Here is a 22,225-nt window from a genome sequence, read left to right on the forward strand (position 1 = left end):
GCTATAAAAATAGATGAGTCTAGCAGTAGCTCTACATAAGCTGATAATGATTATCATTTGTCCAAAATCATCCTTATCTAACAACTGGAAGAGTTTAAGGTATATAAATAAGAATGAAATTCACAGAGCAAACATATTAACCAAAAAAAAATCTAGTCATCAATAATTGACACTACCTTTTATTCTGTGATTAATGCCACAAAAATACAAATATTTAATAAAAGCTAATCACATAAATCCTGGGAATTATTCTTCACGTGTTTTAAAATCTTTATTATTTTTACCAATGAATGACTAGTTTCTACCTAATTTAAAATGTGGTAAAACTACATGATTAGTATCAGTATCCTCAGCACTTATTATCCTCTTAATCCCACTAATTATTCACCTATATTAATCTTTCTTTAGTTTATTTTCCAACATATAGAAATGTTATAAAATTCCTTCAAAGAATCATTTCTGACTATTCCATTGTAAATCCTTGTTATGGGTAAATAAAAATTTGGAATTAAATCTATATTGATAAACTTCAATGAAACATCTTTTAATAATTAAATAGTGGAGGAAATCTGGTTCATGCTTTATAAAAAATATACCACAGATTCTATACAAATATTTTTAAACAACCAAATAAAATCATTAGAACTGACTAGAGTTAGTGAACTTTTGAACATTCAAGAACCCAAGTGTTTTATAAATAGATAAAACCTTTAAAAATACACACATGGAACGCCTGGGTGGCTCAGTCAGTTAAACCTCTGACTTAGGCTCAGGTCATGATCTCTAGGTTTGTGAGTATGAGCCCGGTGTTGGGCTCTGTGCTGACAGCTCATAGCCTGGAGCCTGCTTCAGATTCTGTGTCTCCTTCTCTCTCTGCCCCTCCCCTGCTAACAGTTTGTCTCTCTCTGTCTCTCAATAATAAAGAAGGTTAAAAAAATTAAAAAAAAAAACACATATATTTCCCATGACCCTTACATGCATGCAAGTATGTTTTTTCTTATTATCATCCTTTTTAAAGAACATGAATATACCACAAAAAAAGAAATCACTAAATTTAATATGGTACTACAGAAAAGAAACTTATAAATCACCTACCATCAAGAGGGAAATATCTGCACTATGTTAATACTTGTCTACAATAATTTTATTTCTATATTTATATTTTGATTATAAGATCTTAATCCAAACACAATTGATATATATTATCTTCATGTAAAAATTGTTAATGTATAAATTTATTAGATTAATAAGCCCTTACCAAATGATTCATATATAAAGAAAAAAAATGTTCTACCTTGAAAATTACAGGTATTTTATTATCATAACAATGTGAAAGGTATGGCTTTAACTTAATTACCCTTTTGTTAATATTTCCTGACAGATCTTACAGAAATATTATTATTATAACTAAAAGGTAATTTGTTATATGGTGGAAAACTGTATTTAATAGTTTCAAAAGATAAATTAAGCTCTAGTATAGTCACTACTCAATCACCAAACACAACACCTGCATAAACTATCCTATATGTTTTTGTAACATATATGTGAATTTATCACTTATTTAAATATAAGTTCATTTTCTCTATGTACTATACAATTACTATCAGTAAACATGAGAGAATTATTTTTAAACTATCTTTAAATGCCACATTCTCTATAGGTCATCATTGAGCAAATGTTGAAAGTTGAGCAAATGTTCATTTTGAATCCCTTTTGGTTTTTGTTGCTGCTATTAATGTTGCTTTCCTTTATAAAAATTTGGTGAATACAGCCATTCATATAGTTTAACTGGTTTACCGAATTCAATATGGAGCAACACTTGCCATGGTATACAATTTATTTTATATTTTCATATATCCTTTCCAGGAGGAAAATAAGAAACTATCTTATAGTTAATAATTTCTTGCACAATTAATTCTACCAGTAATAGCATTTAAAAATTTATCACTTGAAAATAAATGTATAATAAATTTACCTTTTAAAAACATTATTTAAATGCATGATAAATTATTTGAATGCATCTTTCTTACCGTGACAAGAACCTTCAATTTCTTCATATCCTGTACTGCAGATACACCTTCCAAGAGGAACCAGCCAATCTCCATCAGCTCCACAATATAGTTTAGGAGTGTCACGCTCTTCTGCACTCTTCACACAAGAGCCCCTTACTTCAACCAAAGAAGAAGAATCAACCCTTGGGATGGTGTCAGGAAACATAGCCAAGTTACGAACAGTGAAGGGGCATTTTTTGTAGAAAACACGGACAGAGACCAAGGCAATGCATGCCCCAATATCTTGAAAAGCCAAATAAAATCCTTTCCTTTCTATAGGACCCACCTCACGAATTTCCGTGTTTAGCTTCAGGATACGATCACCCAAATCCATCTGGGTAAAACTTTCATCAGCAGCAATTGTGTCAATCTTTGTATACTGGCTTGGCTTGAATTTAATTCCATGGGACTCATCTGATTCCACATAATACAGATTAAATGTTTCTTTGCAAGTCCCCAAAACCCATGGGATGCTGTTACAATCCCTTAATGTAAACTTCATTTCCACATAAATTTTCTGAGCTGCGTCGCGGGAGATCCAGTTTGTACGAAGCCAGTTGTTTTGGTTTGGTTCCATTACATTGCATACCTGGTACGTGTGAATGGGCCTATTGTGTTCATCCATTTCAGTGATGGCATCCCACTGCAAGAAGGAAAAAAAAATTAAGTGATTATAAAACCACAGTGGTTAAGCAGGTATGATTACTTCTGATATTTTCAGTTTTAGCAAAGAAACATGAATAAAAAGGATACAAATGAAGCTATTCAAACCAATAATGCAGCAGGATTTTAACCATGAACCTCTGGTTAAGAATGTAGGTTCTGAACGGTGCCTGGTTGGCTCAGTCAGTTGAGCGTCCAGCTTCAGCTCAGGTCATGATCCCATGGCTGGTGAATTCAAGCCCCAATGGTGGCTGGTGAATTCAGAGCCTGGAGCCTGCTTTGGATTCTGTGTCTCCCTCTCTCTCTGCTCCTCCCCCACTCATGCTCTGTTTCAGTCTCAAAAATAAATACACTTTGTTGATCCTTTTTTAAAAAATTAATAAAAATCTCTAAGTATCTTGAAGTAAATTGGCATCGTCCACATTTACACATATAATATTGATAATTGCACATTATAAATTTAGATTGTAATTGCATTTTATTTGTATAGAAACAGTGATAACTTTCAATAGATTAAAAACAAACCATTCTGTTAATTTTATAGCCTTTTTGCAAAAACATGCTAGTTATCATAATTTCTCATTTCTATTAATATATACTGGAAATAATAAACTATTTTCTATCGTGAATAAGTATTTTATTTCTTAATACCAGACTTCAGTGATTTATAATATGATTATTAACACATTCTGTTTGCAGTTTCTTACTCTAATTGGCAGTAGAGAGTCACTTAATCAAGATTCGTTGAATTTCAATTAGTAGTTTCTAACAGATTGACTACTTTCTTCAGTCTACAGGATAGTTATGACACTTAAATGTCTTCAATATCTACTGTACATTTCCATGAAAAAAAAATTATATTCTCAAGCAAACTTAAAAATAATCTGTATCTGAAATTTCATTTACAAGTTGCTAGCTTTAAATTGAGAGGATACTATCCAGAAAAAACAATAAGTTCCTTTGGAACTGTGGATATAATTTTGCAAAACACCCCTGATAAACATAGGAGTGATCCAATAATCTCATAAAGATACATGCAATTACTCATCTAAATGTTTTTCATCCTAGCAATCATGGGTCTTATGTAATTCTTACATTTGAATTTAAGGCAAACCAGCATTATCATAGCTCATTTTTAAAAAATATTTATTTTTTTTGTAGTCTGCAAGTGGGGGAGGGGTAGAAAGAGGGGGACAGAGGATCTGAAGTGGGCTCTGCAGTGACTGGCTGACAGCAGCAAGCCTGATGTGGTGCTTAAACTCATGAACCATGAGATCATGACCTGAGCCAAAGTCAGATACTCAACCGACTGAGACATCCAGGTGCCCCTGTTATAGCTTATTGAATAAGCAAAGTAACCATTTTGAATATAAGCAGTGAAGCAAGATGCCAATAATAAAATTTGTGAAATATCAAAAGCAGTATCTAAAACTCCAAGCATTTCACCCACTGGAGAGCCTCTGAGGGTACTCAACAAATGATTCTTATTTTAGATAATTTCTAATAAGAACTGATTTTGTTTCTCAGGAAATGCATGTCTATACCGCATCCTGAACTTTTCCATATAGAATGACAGGGCTATAGTCTCAATGAATTCTGTTTAAATAATTACGTCTTAAAACCTTCACACTGTATCTCTTCATATTAATAAAAAGTATTAATCATGGTCATCACAACTATTCCTAAAATATGAAATTTAACTAAAATGTCAAAAATTGCCTCTTGTGACAAAAATAAATTCTGAAATCATTTTATATCTTTATTTAAAATGTGTTGGGTGTGGGGGAAATACTTAGATGGAAAGAAAGGTCAAGAATGAGAAGAATGTAACATACATTCACTGAATTAAAACTGAGCTGAACCAAGGGATAAGGAAATGACAAAATATACATGGATAATGAGAAATGTGGTTCTTCTCAAAGACACTGCATAAAGATTCTTAACAAAATGGTACCTCATTTTCTTGGCTAAATTTGTGATATTTGATGGTCATTAGTGTTTTTTCTTTCTTTTATTAAAAAAAAAAGTCAGAATTAGATTTGAGTACCGAAATAGTTAGAACAGATCAATTGCTAAATTCTATCTTATCTAAAACATTCAAAGTAATTGAAATTAGATATTTAAATCTGAATCTAACTAAAACTAGAATATAAATTCAATATTGGTATACCTAAAAGATTATGAAGTTTACTAAAAAATATAAACATTAGCAGATATAGAAATGGTATGACAATTTAATCATAATATAGCCTTCAGAAATACTGCATTTACACATAATTATATTTGCATTTATGTAGTTACATAATCTTTTTGTTATAATTTTCAAGTGTTAAGTAAGACCTCTAAAACTGTGGGGCCCATAGTAAGAATGGTAGTATGAGAGCTCATATAGCATGCATCTAAATATGTTAAAATGATAAATCATTCTTTAAATCATATCAAATTCTAAGTATATTCTCTTTGCCTACATTGCAAAGATACCTTCATAAAAACATGGAAGGCCAAGTTCAAATTTAAAATACTTGGCTTTTGAAAAAACTAACTTTTGGGATTACATCAAAATAAAAAGCTTCTGGACAGCAAAGGAAACAACCAACAAAACTACGAGACAACCTACTGAATAGGAGAAGATATTTACAAATGACATATCCAATAAAGGGTTAGTATCCAAAATACATTAAAAAAAAGTATACATCTCAACATCAGAAAGCAAACAAACAAATAATCCAGTTAAAAATGGGCAGAAGACATGAACAGACATTTCTCCAAAGAAGACATACACATGGCCAACAGACACATGCTCAAGATCACTCATCATGAGGGGAATGCAAATCAAAACTACAATAAGCTATCACCTCACACGTGTCAGAATGGCTAAAGTCAAAAACCACAAGAAACAAGTGTTGGTGAGGAGGTGGAGAAAAGGGAAACCCTTGTGCACTACTGGTGGGAATGCAAACTGGTGCAGCTGCTGTGGAAAACAGTAAGAAAGTTCCTCAAAAAGTTAAAAATAGGGACGACTGGGTGGCTCAGTCGGTCAAGCATTCGACTCTTAACTTCGGCTCAGGTCATAATCTCACAGTTCATGAGTCGAGTCCCGAGTCCTGTGCTGCCAGCATGGAGCCTGCATGGGATTCTCTCTCTCTCTCTCTCTCTCTCTCTCTCTCTCTCTCTCTTTCTGCCCCTCACCTGAGTGTACGCATGCATGCACAAGTGCTCTCCCTCTCTCTCTCAAAATAAATAAATAAATTGAAAATAATAATAATAATAAATAACAATAAAACTACTCTGTGACCCAGTAATTGCACAACTGGGTATTTACCCTAAGAATTTGAAAACACTAATTCGAAGGATTATATGCATCCCTATTCATTATTTTTTTAAATGTTTATTTTTGAGAGAGAGAGAGACAGAGACAGAGCATGAGCGGGGGAGGGGCAGACAGAGAGGGAGACACAGAATCCGAAGAACGTTCCAGGCTCTGAGCTGTCAGCACAGAGCCCAATGAGGGGGCTCGAACCCACTAGCTGTGAGATCATGACCTGAGCTAAAGTCAGACACTTAACTGAGCCATCCAGATGCCCCCTGCATCCCTATGCATTATTTACAACAGCCAAACTAAGGAAGCAGACCAAATGCCCATCTATAGCTAAATGGATAAAGAAGATATGGTATGTACAATGAAATATTCAGCCATAAAAAATAATGAAATCTTGCCATTGGCAACACAGGGATGGATGTATAAGGTATAATGCTAAATGAAATAGGCACGTCAGAGAAAGAAAAATGCCATATTCCACTCATATGTGGAATTTAACAAAACAAATGAACAAAAGGGGGGAGGGGAAAAAGACAAATCAAAAAGCGAACTCTTAACTGATGGTTACCAGAGGGGAGACTGGTAGGGTGATGGATGAAATAGTTGATGGAGATCAAGAGTAAACTTAATCTTGATGAGCACTGAGAAATACATGGAACTATGGAATCATTACTGTACACTTGAAAGTAATATAACATTGTATGTTATCTACACTGGTATCTCTCCATAGAGAGACGACCCTTAACTTTAACCAATCCCACTTCTACTTCCTTCCCAGACTCTAGCTCTTTCCCATACCATGAAAGTCTTCACATATGCACATATAGACAGCATCCCAGCCCTCAAGTCCAAGCTGTGCCTCTCTCCTGTTACAAAAAGCTGCCAATTTTGGCCTTCCAATCAACTCAGGTTGAACATACCAATGGCATACCCACTGGAGGATGGACCCCAACAAGAAGTCATTAAGTTCTTTAAAAGAACTTAGATCCTGATGAGGGAGCATAAGGCCAGCTGACAAGCTGCAAACATGCCCCTCCCCCAGACAGGATATGTGTGATATTCCTCAAGCACTCCTGGCTGCCCAAGAACAAAGGAAAGGGGCAAAATAAATGGTTATCTGACTCTCTCTCTGTCCCTCTAATAGATGTGGGGGCTTCTTGCTCATTCATTTCCTGGTTAATGGCTCTAATGGCAGCCACCTGTGGTTAGTCTACCCCAGGACAGGAACTTTAAGGAATATTACCAAGCAGAACAGCTGCTGAAACTCCCTTTGTTTTGGGAAAATTCTGTCTTCTCTGGTCTGACATGGACTGCACATTCCCACTTGTTGGTGGAAAGGAATACAAATATGGTGTCAGCTCCTGTCTGAGCTGAGGAGCTGTAAGACTGGGAACCTTCTTTCTCACCTCCTGGTGGCATCTCACCTCTTCTGCCTCCTACTGTTTCTGCATCACCTAGGGTGTGGCCTACATAACTGATTCTATACCATCCTCTGCCTCCTCATTGGTTCCTCCTCCCACCCTCTGTGTCAAGGAGGGAAGAGCACCCACTTGGACTGCCCATTTCAGATTTCCCCACCGGGATCCCAGGTAAGAACTGACCATAGGGAACAGATTGTTTTTTAAATGGATGCAGGTGGAACATTTTGGTGTTTAAGCTAATTTAAGTCGGTTGGTCTAAGACCTATCAGCATTAAACATGAAACTCTTATTATTCTTATCCAGGTTTGCTGAAAAGTCAAACAAGCTTGTGTTGTCTCTGTTGCAATTTGTTAGCAAAAAAGGCAACTTAAATGATGGTTAATTCTGTTGCAAAATTTTCATGGGTAATTGTTAAGATACCTTTCAGTCTTTGGTAATCTGAAACTTTAAAGTTTTGCCTTCATGATAATTGGGATTGAACTCGTTGGACATCTAGGCCTTTTCTAAATAGAATGGAGTGCTAAAGCACTGATTACTAAACATAAGGTTTATCTGCTTTTTGGCTTCTTATTGCAGAGAAACTAAGGATATTTGCATCTGATTATAAACACGGTTTGTGCTTTATAAATTTCTGAAGTTTTTGGGTTGATGGTGGAGTTCATGGGGTCCAGAGCCGACAGCCAAGAAAGAATTCTTGAAGACATCTTTGGTGCAAAAAGGTGATTTAATTAAAGCATGGGGACAGGACCTGTGGGCAGAAAACAGCTGCCCTGGGACCATGATTATAGACTGTGGAGTTGGGGAAGGTAAAGTCCAGGAGAAGTTTCCAATGAGATTTTCATATGCTAAAGAAGACTCACTGGATACTGGAGGCCTAGCTATTGTCAAGCTAAGGTTTTCCCTCTAGCAAAGCATTAGCATTAAGTAAGAAGGGAGTTCCTGCAGAAAAGTTTTACTCTCCCAGCCTCAAGTATTTGTCAATGGGCTGCAGGTTATAAGAAAATTTACTTCTATCTGCCATTTCTTTCTGCCTTTGTTTCCCACATCACTATGAAGGGGTGATCTTGGGGCTCCAGGAAAAGGAGTCTATAGGTTTCTGGAGATTAGGCTATTTGATAGGATTGCCTTTTTCTTGTGATTTACTGATTTACTAAGATATTTGTAAATAGATGGAGACTCAGGACCTGCAGGACTATGATCTCTATCAGTTAACCATTTGTTGTTTCCCCTTCCCTTTGTTCCTGGGCAGCCAGGAATGCCCTAGGAATATCACACATATCCCAACTTGTGGGGGGGGGGTAGTGTTTGCAGCCTGTCATTTGGTCTTATGCTCCCTCATCAGATCCTACACTTTCCTTCTGTACCACACTGTAGGGAAGACCCCAGAATTCCTTGCTCAGATGGCTTCAATTCTTCTTTCAAGAAGAATGAATAGCAATTAATATATAAGATTAATCTACATACATACACTTATTAGCAACTGTAACTGTACCACATATGTTCAATGGGTAGAAGTTTTTGCCCCTATTTAAAACAAACACACAATTTATTCTACAGCTGTGAAATATTTAGATGTACACATACCTGGAAATTGTAGAAATTACAAGATGAAAATATGTATCAAACCTGTTACTAATTCTGTTATTTAGTTGGTCAATTCTGTCAGCTGTTTGCTTTTACATAATAGATAACCCAAAATATTATGACTCCTTAATCTCATGCTGTTTGTAAAAATATTTTCATATAGGACTTGAAATACCAATATATAAAACAATTTACTAATATATAATATAGAAAAGAGCTCAGTACCACAAAAATTAAACCATAAATGCTTCTGCAAAGTAAAGTATCTTGCAAATTCTATCTGTTCTTATGGCCTGCACGAGTAGAACAGAAAGTTTCTCTCTTATGTTAGTTTTAAAAGCCCTTTCTTTGGATCAAGGAGTAGATGGATAACTTACAAAGTGATGAGTGGAAAAGTTTTTTAACTTGGGAGTATTCATTCTGCTCAGTGAATTTTGGTTAAGCAAGAATCAGTTGTAAACCAAAGGGTTCTCTCTTTTAAAAACCTTCAAGGGTATCTTGGATTCACTAATTCCTAGGGGAAACTATTTGTATATTGAATTTATATTTATCAAAGCTTTTTTACAATTTTATTTTTTACAAATGTTTACATTTGTTTCACATCAATCCAGTAAAGCAAAACAAATATTTTCATTTTCATATTACAGATAAGGAACCCAATACCTAGGAATTAGTCCTTGCCCAGTGTCGCATGGACCAAGGACTGAAACTGAAAGGGAGGGCCTAAGCCGGCCGACTCCATCTTGTTCTGTGTCCTTCACCTTGACCACTCATCCTCCCCTTGAGTAATCCCCCACTCACCAGCCTAACAGGACTCGGACCCTTCCCCAGCCAATCGGCTGAGGCTACAGCCATTACCTCACCAACTGCCCCTAGGCCCCAATAAAACCTTTGTCCTTTTGAAACTCGCTCTCTCTCCCAGGTATCTCACCACTGCCTTGGTGCAGGTAGGGGATTGAGCTCGAGCTAGCTCCAATAAAGGCTCTTTTGCTTTTACACGGACTCGGCTCCCTGGCGGTCTTTGGGGATCACGAATTCTGGGCATAACAGAAACCAAGCTTTCTAATTTTATTTTCCGTATTTTTGTTTTGATGGCATACTTACTGGCCTGGGAGAGACTACCCCTCCCAGGTCTAGCCAATTCTTAAAGACAGCAAAGGGGCCTGGGCCTTTGCATTTGAAATTATGTTCATTTGCATATGAAAGCAACCAAACTAGAGTTTATAGCCCCAGCTACTTTCTTATTTAACTCTGGTACCAAACTAATATTTCCCCTTCCCTAAATTATCCCAGAGCTTGATAGATGCCAGGCAACTAGAGAGCACTTCTATAGTCTAAAGCTCTCAGAATTATACTAACCAGCTAATCCTAAACTGTTTACCCTGCCCTACCTTGCCTTTCCCACAGAAAACCCAATAAAGGCTCTGGCTCAGTCTTTTCCCTCACCCCATCTTCTGCCACTTGGCCAAAACTTGTCACTTCCCCTGTGGCCCTGTGTGGCATGTGGTTACTCCTTTACTGAGTCCGATGAATATAATAAACTTTGTTTTTCCAAGTCTAGTTCTTGTCCCCCCCAGTGGCCACATGGACTTCATCATACCATACCCAACATTAACATTCTTAGAACAAACAGTCATGGATCCTGAGACATACTTCCTGACAACCCTTCAGAGGACAACTGATTCTTAACCAAAAGCTTTCACTAAGCAAGAAGAAACTTCAAGTTGCAAAGCTTTTACTATTCATTACATATAATTCATATATCCACTCCTTGATCTAAAAAAAAAAGGACTTATAAAATGACCATATGACAAGCTCTCTCTTTTCTATTAATCCAGGCAGTAGGAGCAAATACAATTTGCAAGATATTCTACTCTGCAGGAGCATGTATCAAGGTAATTAAACAAGGATACCATTAGACCAAGGTGGCTCTAATGCTTTTGCAGACTACTTAATCAAACTGAAACCTAAACTATAGTAAATTCCTATAAATGCTCCGAGGTTAAAAAATCAAAACCTATGAACAACAAATCATAAGGAGTCAACCAAGGCTTTCCCAAATAAGGCACCCACTTAAGCTACAGGCAATAAAATAATTTCCTCGTTTTCCTTTGACTTCTGCTCTGCTCTATAACAGCCTTTTCCCTAGCTCCTATTAGCAGAATGACCCTTAATCACTTTTGGGTTGACGCTGCTTGATTTCAAATTAATGCTTATTCAAATACACATTTAGAAATGTTAATATGCCTCAGTTTATCTTTTAATACATAACTTGAATTTTGATCTACTATAAATAATATTATCAGTGAATTGTGTTTTTTTAGTGTTTATTTATTTTTGAGAGAGAGAGAGAGAGAGAGAGAGAGAGAGAGCAGGGGAGGGGCAGAGAGATATAGGGAGACACAGGATGTGAAGCGGGCTCTGCCCTGACAGCAGAGAGCCTGATGCGAGCCTTGAACTCTGGAACTGTGAGATCATGACCTGAAGCCACTGATAATTCAACTGAGTCACCCAGGTGCCCTACCAGTGAATTTTTTTATACCGTAGTATTTTATGTCTTACATGAAAATATAGAAAACTAAACAACATAAGATGGAGGAGTTAAAATATTTTCAGTTAAGTTCCTATTATGTAAAAGCATATAGTTGACAGAATTAATCAACTTAATTTCAATTGCAGAACTAATGATAGGTTTGATTATTTCATAGTGCAATTTCTACAGGTATAAAGATTATGTACATCTAAATATTTTACACTAGAGAATGTTATGCATGTGCTTGTTTTGAATAGGAGCAGGAACTTTTACACACTGGAAAAACTTAGTAGAGGGTTACATTTACCAAAAGTTTGTGCATACAGCTTAGTGCTTTATAGCACCTAAGAATATTTCTTCACTGATGGATCTCTTGGGCAGCCTCATTTAAAGTGAATGTTTCTTAGAAGTGACAGGAAGTATAAACAGCTATGAACAGTACTTAATCCTTTTAGGCCTGAGGTTCTCTAAAAACCTATCCCCACACACACACAGAGAATTTTTGTTTCCATAGCAAGCTAAATAAACTAGGCCAAAAAGCTGGATTCCTTTTGGGCATAGAAAATTAGAACAAGAAAATTAATTCTTAAAGCAACTAGCAGTCATTGTGGAATCAGATTTCTTTCTTTTTTCAGAGAACAAAATAAAGCAATCAAATAGCCTTCTTTCTAGGCAAGAATATTCAGACAATTTGCTGGCAAATTGACCCAAACATCTACACTGCTAATGTAAATCTTTCAAATTTATACCTTCTTCTCTCTGAAAAATCTTTGGAATTCATCAGGAATATAAACATTTATTTCAAAAATAACTGTTAAAATTTTAAAATAAAAGCAGATAGTCTGTTACTCAGCACAGAAAGGGCTGTAAGCTAATTGTAATTTCAAATAGCAGTAGTAAGTCCTGATTACTTACTCAAAAACCACAGTTCAAGAAAACTTGTAGCAAAAGAAGAGAATTACCCTCATACTACCATGCTCACTACTGTATCTCCAGACAGAAAAGGGAGGGGGAAAATCATATCCTAGATACCTTAGGACCCTAACCAGCTTCAGGGCTGGTCTGCTTTTTGGCAAAAAGAAAAACAAATTAGTAAGAAACAAAGTTAAATATGCTGATAGTTGTGACTAGGGAAGGTAGCACTCTAACAACATTGAAGAATGAGATAGCTATAAAAAAATAAATTTGGGGGGCACCTGGGTGGCTCAGTCGGTTAAGCGTCCAACTTTGGCTCGGGTCATGATCTCACGGTTTGTGGATTCGAGCCCCGCATTGGGCTGTGTGCTGACAGCTCAGAGCCTGGAGCCTGCTTCAGATTCTGTGTCTCCCTCTCTCTCTGCCCCCCCCCCTCTCAGAATAAAATATTAAAAATAATAATAATTTGGGGGGACACTTGTGTGGCTCAGTCAATTTAGCATCTGACTCTTGATTTCTGCACAGGTCCTGATCTCACACATCTCTCCTGGGATTGAATCCTGCACTGGGCTCCAGGCTAACAGCCTCTCTGCCACTCCCCCACTGGTGGTTATGTTTTCTAACCTCCCTCTCTCTCTCTGTCAAAATAAATAAGTAAACATTAAAAAAAATAAAATAATTTGGGTTTCACCTTTACTTGTGCTTCCTCAATGAATAAGTACTTTTTTGTATATATGTGAAATTGTTCTTCTCTTTCTTTCTGCCTTTTAAAAAATCATTTACTATAATACTACTAAACACTCTAATATCAAATTAATAAGTCTTAAACTTATATCTGCCCCCATTTGTAACACATCCCAGCCATAAGCTAAAAGGGAGATAAATATGTGGTGAAAAATATTTTTTCTTGATTTATTTCTTTAAAATGCAGTTTTGATAAATATATAGACAAAATATATACAAAGAAGTTAGAATATAACAGAAGATTATTTCAAAGATATACAATCCAAAAGAGCAAATGCCTTTTTAGATTAGCTACCATTACATTGCCATTTGATTAATTCATAAATAAATGAGATAGCCTATTATTCAGATATTTTCTAAAAGTAAAAAATAATCTAAAGATAGGACAAAGTAAAACAAAGAAATAACAATAAAACCATGATAAATCTAATATTCTCAGTTTCCAGGTATAACTTGTTACCAAGTGTTTTGTAGTATGTGGCTATAACTAATTATTCCTCAAAATTGAACCAAATTTAAATGAGAAAGGGAAACAAGGGGAGAAAACCTTCAACATCATTCTAAGATTGATAAAAATAGAAGAGCTGAGAATGAAGACAAGCCTTCATTTGGTGAATCTCTGATTTGTTCCAAACATTCTACCTCTTACCATGCATAATCCAAATAAACTAAAGTTGAACGTACATAGGCATCTCATCATGTAACGTTGTAATGGCTTAATTTTTAAGTCATAAGTATCTAATATTCTCAATCAACGAAAAGCTTGTTAAAGGGGCCTTCTTATTCTAATGTGATATTTTCCTCAGAACCACTTAAATATTCACTTTGAGTCAATATACTGACATAAACTTAGAAAATTAGTGCCCTGAATTCTGCTGCTAGGCATGTAGTTAATAACATAAATCTGTTTTTGCAGCAGAAAAGTGAAGGCTCTGCATTTAAATGATAACTACTTTCAGAGAATAAAACAAGAAGCAAAATGTATCATGTGCAGATACATTTCTATTTCACTTTGGGCAAACATAAAACTTTTTTATTAGCACTACAAAGATATTTAATAAAAAAAAAGTACGAACTCAATGGCATGGCTGGAAGACAACTGCTGAGACTAAGTAAGTTTTATAAATAAATTTATTACTTTTGGTGCATTTGTCCTATTAACAGGATCAAAATATTATAGGAAAAAGGATAATTTCCATTAAGAAGGAATAATTCTTCCCATAAAACATTGTCACATGAAGATTAAAACTTGTTAGAGTCTATCTTCTGAATGTCTGAAAGTCTTAATTGTTATAAAAAGTTGAGATTTTCCCTTAAAAATGAATAACATAGTGTAAATATCATCTCTGAATAGGATTTCTACAAAAAAGATGTAAATATTCATCTTAATTATTCTCTTATGTTCAACAATACAAGAATACCTTGCAAATATAGAATACTTTAAATAAAATACCTTGCAAAATATAGAAAACTTAAAAATAATCTCACAAACTATATTTAATTTCATTTCTGTATGGTAGAATAAATCATATCATCCTGGTTTTATGGACGAGGGGATTGACTTCTTAAATTTAGAGAGAAAACAGAAAAGTCAACACCACAAGTATCTGAAAAGTCCTATTGGCCCATATGAAGTCTCTGAACTAAATTTAAGTAGCTTGTATTCTCTGTGAGGGAAGGCTCTTTGTTTTGTCCATCACTGCGTCCCTAGTACGAGGGGATACAACACCAGGATCAGAGTGGGTTCTCTATATTTGCTGAATGTAAATGAATAATAGAAGGCTTGAATTCTAAACCAATCCTGAATGCTTCTGCTAATGCTTGTGAGACTTACTACTAAATCAGTATTCTAAATATCACACATTATTGAGAGATATATACACTTTGAGCAATCTCCTAAACTAATCTTATTTTAGAACTTTCATAATGACTTAGCTGAACATAAAAATATCAGATGACTTAATTGCAAACATCAGATGACTCAGCCAGCATTATGCTAGTGCACAAGACTTTAAGTTAGGATGAAGACTCAGGTTTAGAACTGGGAGATGCTCTGTCTGTATGTGTATGTGTTTCAAGACAGAGGGAGGAGGAGAGGAAAATGTTATCAAGAAAATGTGTCTATACCAGAAGAGAGAGTGAAATGACCAGGTGAAATAGTGCCGAGGCTGCTTAGAAGCTATCCTTTAATAGAAAAGGACTTTCCGATAAAAAGGACTACTTACTGATCCAGTCAAATTACCTTTGCTCTAATTACTGATAAAGTCTATAGCCCCGATTCTGATTAACTTTCTACTTTAGGTAAAAGGTATAATATTTAAGTATATTAAAATTAGGAATTGGTAATCCTTGCAAACATGAAGTATGAAATAAATGAATATTCAAACTCTACATGTTAATACAAATTGGCAGAAGAAACCTCCCGGATATTCTGTACACGTTAAAGAAGAAAATGATTAACAAAGGAGAAAGTGAGCACATCAAATGCTGCTGAAGGCCCAATAAAATAAAGACAGCCCAATATCTACTGGATTTGTTAATGGAGAAGTTCCGGCAGCTATGACAAGAAAAGGCTTGGTGCAGTGCCAGTGTGGGCAGAAGCATAATCTTCAAGCAGAAATCTGGAGACAAGTGCTTTCTTATTATAGACATGTAATGTGTAAAATAAATTTGTAGAGATTATTCCAAAGTAAGAAGATGATTCTGTACATATCTTCTTAGTTTATGTTCTGGTCCATATGTTGTTTGACACTTCACAAAAATATCTATTTTGACTTGTTTTTTTCAAAATACGTAGACCTTCACAATTCAATTAAAACTATCTCTAGAGGCACCTGGGTGGCTCAGTTGATTAAGCATCTGACTTCAGCTCAGGTCATGATCTCACAGTTCCTGGGTTCAAGCCCTGCATCAGGCCCTCTGCTATCAGTGCAGAACCTGTTTTAACTCCTCTGTCTCCTTCTCTTTCTGCCTCTCCCCCATGTACGCTCTCTTTCTTTCTCTCTCCCTGCCCCTCCCCCCCAAAAAAAAAAAAACCAAAACACAAAAACAAGCTACAACTCTACCCAGGACTACATTTCAATGGGAATGGTTGCTGGTAGGTCAAAACTTGACATCAAAATCTTACAGGTACAACTAATGATCGTCAGCCAGTTCAAAGGCTTCAAACTGAGATTTTTCTGCATTAACTGACATGTGCCATATGTGTATTTCTGACTTGAATAAAACTACAATAGATTATACTTATTTATTTTGCATATTTGTATTCAATGACTCTTGAACACAGAATATAAGTGCATATATAATGGGAAAAGTATAAAAGCATAGGCACTATTTTTTTAATAACTCTGTGGGACTGATTTCTATTTATTAAAAAATTATTTTAAAACAACAAATTATTAGTAATTAGAAGGGAAGTTTTACACTATTGAGCCAAGTTGAGAATTTTCCCCTATACCCTCTTTTTAATCTCACAAATTATTAATGAACTACAGTATAGTTTAGATGTATCATATTCTTTGTGTTAAACTATTTAAAAGAACTGCATGGCTTTATATAGGATCTGACACAATCATTACTGTGCAATAAGCCAGGGAGTATAATAAACTTACCCTTTATGTTAAACAACCTTTTAAAAAGTTCCATTAATCTTTTCTTAGGAAAACAAAACAAAACACAACAATATTTGAAGCTAACCAAATAACAATGCTTAACAACCATTCACCTTCCAAACTTCAAGGAAAAAACTATCCCTGAATATTACATATATTCTACAGAATAATAAACTAAAATTGCTGTTAGCATAGTAATAAAACTTATGATGCATAACAGAATTTTAAGGTCATGTTGGGAACATAAATCTTTCAGCTCTGAAATATATTATATGGACCCAATGAACTTAGGTACTTCTGTAGTAAGGTGCTTTTTAAAAGACAAAAATGATTGGATGTGAATTATCACATATACTTCTGATTAATCTGATATTTTTGAGAAATAGAAGAACATGAGTGTATTGTCAGTAAATATTTATGAATTATTTTACATGGATATTCTCTGAAAATACATGAAAATATTATGTGCCTCTTTGTGTTTGCTTATATTACATTTTTCTATGAAAGTTTATAATTCATAACCCAATAAGCAAAATATTGCATTTTCTAAGTAGCTAAAAATCAAAAGGTCATAAAATTAAGTAAAGTACTACATATACTTAAATAGATACGGTTCCCATAGTTAAGAAGTACATTCAAAATTAGTATCATCACTAACATTTACTTAAAAGGATTTAACATACACTAAAAATAGTCAATATTTGGAGTAATAATTTAAACTAAACTCATTGGTTTACAAGCTACTAGAAAACAATCAACAAACACATACATCCAAGAAAGTAGAAATATAGTAAAGTAGGAGATAGAATAATTCCAGAAAAGAGTGTCATAAGGAGAATGAAAAGAAAAAATTTTAAACCAGCATACACATAGAAGGTATATAATAGCTCATGACAGAAGACAAAATATACATGTCAGTTACCAAACAATAATTGTTAAATATCTACTTTTAAAAAATAAAGACTCCTGGATTTTACAATAAACAAAATCCAACTACAACTCAAATATTGGCTGTGGATCCATGGTCCCTATTTCAAATTTTCTTAAAGCACATTAGATTAATTTCTTTTACTAATTAGATTGGTTAGCCCTACACTGTTACCTCTGTTTCAAAACTTAAATATAAAAATCCATAAAAATGCTTGGCAAAATAAAGAATTTTCCAGTAACTAAAACACACACACCCACCCACCAAAAAGAGTAACTAATTGTTCACACAACTGCATGTTAATGAGAGTAGCAACTAATCAACATAACACCAAAAATTTAAGAGTAAAAGGACTTCCTAGAAAAAATATTGGCATAATGGCCAATCATGAAAAACTTGGCAATATATTGAAGAATTCTGAGAATGTATTTAAGCCACGGGTCTAGTAATTCCACTTCTAGAATTTTATCATAATAAGGTTTAAAAAATTATTGTGGAATAGTGAGATGAAAGAATGCCATTTAGTCATTAAAACTCACTTTGAGGGGCGCCTGGGTGGCGCAGTCGGTTGGGCGTCCGACTTCAGCCAGGTCATGATCTCGCGGTCCGTGAGTTCGAGGCCCGCGTCAGGCTCTGGGCTGATGGCTCAGAGCCTGGAGCCTGTTTCCCATTCTGTGTCTCCCTCTCTCTCTGCCCCTCCCCCGTTCATGCTCTGTTTCTCTCTGTCCCAAAAATAAATAAACGTTGAAAAAAGAAATTAAAAAAAAATAACTCACTTTGAAAAGAACAGTTAATGGCTTAGAAAAATATCCATGATTTATTAAGTGGAAAAATAGAATTATAAAATGAGTTAACTAAGCTGAAAGACAGCAACAGAGTAGGAGGACCATAGACTCCCCTTTCCCATGAATGCAACTAGATAAATATCAAATGATACTAAAAAACCCAGAAATTGACTTCAAGATTGACAAGGCAAATTCCACAAATTAAAGGCAGAGTAGAAGGCATATCAAAGAAGGTAGATAGTGTGGAGACACAGTTTGGGAGAGAAAGCTGCTGTTCTGGGGAGGGAGCTGCAGTCACAGAGAAGGATACTAACACACAGGCAAGCATAAGGGAAAATGAATCCCCATAACAACTGACTTGGAATGTGAGAAGGACCAAATTTTGTAACTTATGGCAACCAGTGGGGCTTAAAGCCTGGAGTTTTAAAGGTCAGTGAGCTTAGCTGAGATGTAGCCTGGAGGACAGTGTGTTGATCTTAAAGAGAAGGCAAACAACCCATGAACATAGAGCATGGAAAGAGTGATCTGAAGAGCATCTGGGGCAGAGTGGAGAGGCTATTCACCCTTCTCAGTCCACATCCCAGAGAGACAGTGTTCACTGGGAGACTTCTCTAGCAACAAAGAAAGGGCCTATACCATTTGCCTTCCCTCCTTCCCCCCCCACTAACATAAATGCAGAGCCACCTAAGGGAACTATCACAGCAGTGACACTTCCTACCTACCTTTGTTTATACCAAGCACCGACACCCACCACCCCCAGTCTGGTGGCACTGCCCCTCCCAGTCATGGGACTAGCTTCAGTCCCTCATAGCCAGCCCTCCTCCCCCAGAAGACCCAAACTCATGCTCACACTGTGCCTCCCTGCTTGAAAGTATTGTGGATCATCCCTTCCAGCAGTGGTGGTGATAGATCTTAGTTCACAAACATACCAGAGCACATCTAGTAAAACATGTCACATTCAGGCCAGGAACCAAACACTTCCACAACAGGCAAAGACAGCTTCTGTAGATGACTGGCCTAATGGATAAAGTGGTAAAAACAATACAGCAGAGAACACACAGCACACAATGGAGACACCCCTAGAAGCACCAGGCCCTGGGGAACAGGGAACACTAGATAGCAGAGCACTACAGGACTGGTTCTTCAGAAGGTCATTACCCTCAAGAACAGGAGACATAGCTGAGTTTCCTAACACACAGTAACATGCACAGAGACTTAGACAAAATGAGTAGACAGAGAAATTATCCCAAATGCATGAACAGGAAAAGGCCATAGCCAAATATCAAGTGAAACAGATATAACATGCCTGATGGAGTATTTAAAGCAATGATCATAAGGATACTCATTCAACTTGAGAAAAGAATAGAAGACATCAGTGAGACCCTTAATACAGAAATAAGGAATAAAATAGTATAGATAAAGGGCTCAATAAATGGAATGAGAAACACACTTAATGTGATGAACAGCAGTCTAAAAGAAGCAGAAGAATGAATTAATGACCTAGAAGACAGAATGGAAAATAATCAAGTTGATCACAGGAGAGTAAAAAGAAATATACAAAACGAGAATAGATTTAGGAAATGTAACAACATTCATATTATAGGGGTCCTACAAGAAGAAAGGAGAAAAGGAGGCAGAAAATTTGTTTGAAGAAATAATAGCTGAAAACTTACCTAATCTGGAGATGGAAACAGACATCCAAATCAAGGGGGCACAGAGAACTCCCATCAAAATCAACAGAAGCAGATCCTCACCAAGACATATTGTAATTAAACTGACAAAATACAGTGATAAAGAAAAAATCTTAACAGCAGCAAGACAAAAGAAGACAGTAACCTAAAGTAGAAAACCCATGAGGCTAGCAAGAGATTTTTTAGCAGAAACTTTCCAAGCCAGAAGGGAGTGGCATGATATATTCAAAGAGTGGAATGAGAAGAAGCTGTATCCAAGAAACTTTATCCTGAAAGACTATCATTCAGAATAAAAGGGGAAATAAAGAGTTTCCCAAACAAAAACTAAAGGAGTTCATGACTAAACCAGCCTTACAAGAAATAAAGGGGACTCGTTGAGGGGGAAATGAGAGATCAAAAGTGACAGTATAAAAGTAAGAAACAAAAAAATGAATATTTCTTTAAAAATCAGTCAAGGAATTCACAAAATAAAAGGAAGTAAAATAACATATATCTAAAACATGGGAAGAAGAGGAATAAATGGGTTCAAAAAGAAGAGGAATGGGTTCAAAGTTAAATGACTATTAACTTAATATAGACTGCTATATGAAGAGGTTATATACACACCTGATGGCAACCATATATCAAAAACCACTAATAAATATACAAAAAATAACAAAGAAATCCAAATATGTCACTAAAGAAAATTAGAATACCATGAGAGAGAAAAAGACAAGAAAGGATCAGAGAAAATCTGCAGTAACAACCACAAAACACATGGATAAAAAAAATGGGTAAAAAAAAAGACCCATCTATATGCTGCCTACAAGAGTCTCATTTTAGACCTAAAGACACCTATAAATTGAAAGTGAAGAGATGGAGAAAGATGTAACATACAATAGCTGTCAAAAGAAAGCCAGAATAGCAATACTTATATTAGACAAACTGGACTCTAAAATAAAGACTATAATAAAAGACAAAGAAGGATACTATAAAATAATAAAGGGGACAATCCAATAAGAAAATTTATCAGTTGTAAATATTTATGTACCCAACATGAAACCACCCACATACACAAAATGGTTAATAACAAACAAAAAGGAAATAATTGATAATAATAAAATAATAGTAGGGGATTTTAACACCCTACTTACCTCAAGAGAGAGATCATCTAAACAGAAAATCAACAAGGAAGCAATGGCCTTGAATGTCACACTGGAACAAATGGATTTAACAGATATATTCAGAACATTCCATCCTAAAAGAGCATAATACACATTCTTTTTAAGTGTACGTGAATATTCTCCAGAACAGATCATATATTAGCCCATAAAACAAGCCTCAACAAATTCAAGATTGATGTCATATGATGCATTTTTTTGACCATGTTATGAAACGAGAAGTCAACCACAAGAAAAATATCTGGAAAGACCACAAATACATGGAGGTTAAATAACATGCTTCAAAACAATGAAAGGAGTCCATCAATAAAAAGTACATAGAAACAAACAAAAATGACAATACAATCGTCCAAAACTTTTGGGATCAAGAAAAGCAGTGCTAAGAGGGAAGTTTACAGCAATACAGGTCTAACTCAACAAGCAAGAAAAATCTCAAATAAACAACCTAAGCTTACATTTAAAGAAACGAGAAAAAGAACAATAATCAAAACCTAAAATCAGCAGAAGGAAGGAAATAATAAAAATTAGAACAGAAATAAAGGATAAAGAAACTAAGAAATGAAAAGAAACAAAAAGAAAAAAACAACAGAACAGATCATTGAAACCAGGAGCTGGTTCTTTGGAAAAAAAATCAATTAAAATTGATAAATCTGGGGCGCCTGGGTGGCTCAGTTGGTTGGGCATCTGATTTCAGCTCAGGTCATGATCTCGTGGTCAGTGATTTCAAGCCTCGCATCTGGCTCTGTGCTGATGGCTCAGAGCCTGGATCCTACTTCACATTCTGTGTCTCCCTCTCTGTTTGCTCCTTCCCCCACTCTCT

General features: G+C 35.5%; 1 protein-coding gene across 1 annotated transcript in view; it reads right to left on the reverse strand.

The window, feature by feature from the left end:
- Window positions 1–2,007: 2,007 nt before the first annotated feature.
- LOC115522912 (ephrin type-A receptor 6-like) overlaps window positions 2,008–22,225 on the reverse strand; it is a 174,615-nt gene continuing 154,397 nt past the window's right edge. The window contains exon 3 of the mRNA XM_030328477.1: window positions 2,008–2,694. Within this exon, the coding sequence (XP_030184337.1) occupies window positions 2,008–2,694 (687 nt within the window). The remainder of the gene's footprint in view (window positions 2,695–22,225) is intronic.

This window comes from Lynx canadensis, chromosome C2, assembly GCF_007474595.2.
Source record: "Lynx canadensis isolate LIC74 chromosome C2, mLynCan4.pri.v2, whole genome shotgun sequence".
NCBI classification, from domain to species: Eukaryota; Metazoa; Chordata; class Mammalia; order Carnivora; family Felidae; genus Lynx; species Lynx canadensis.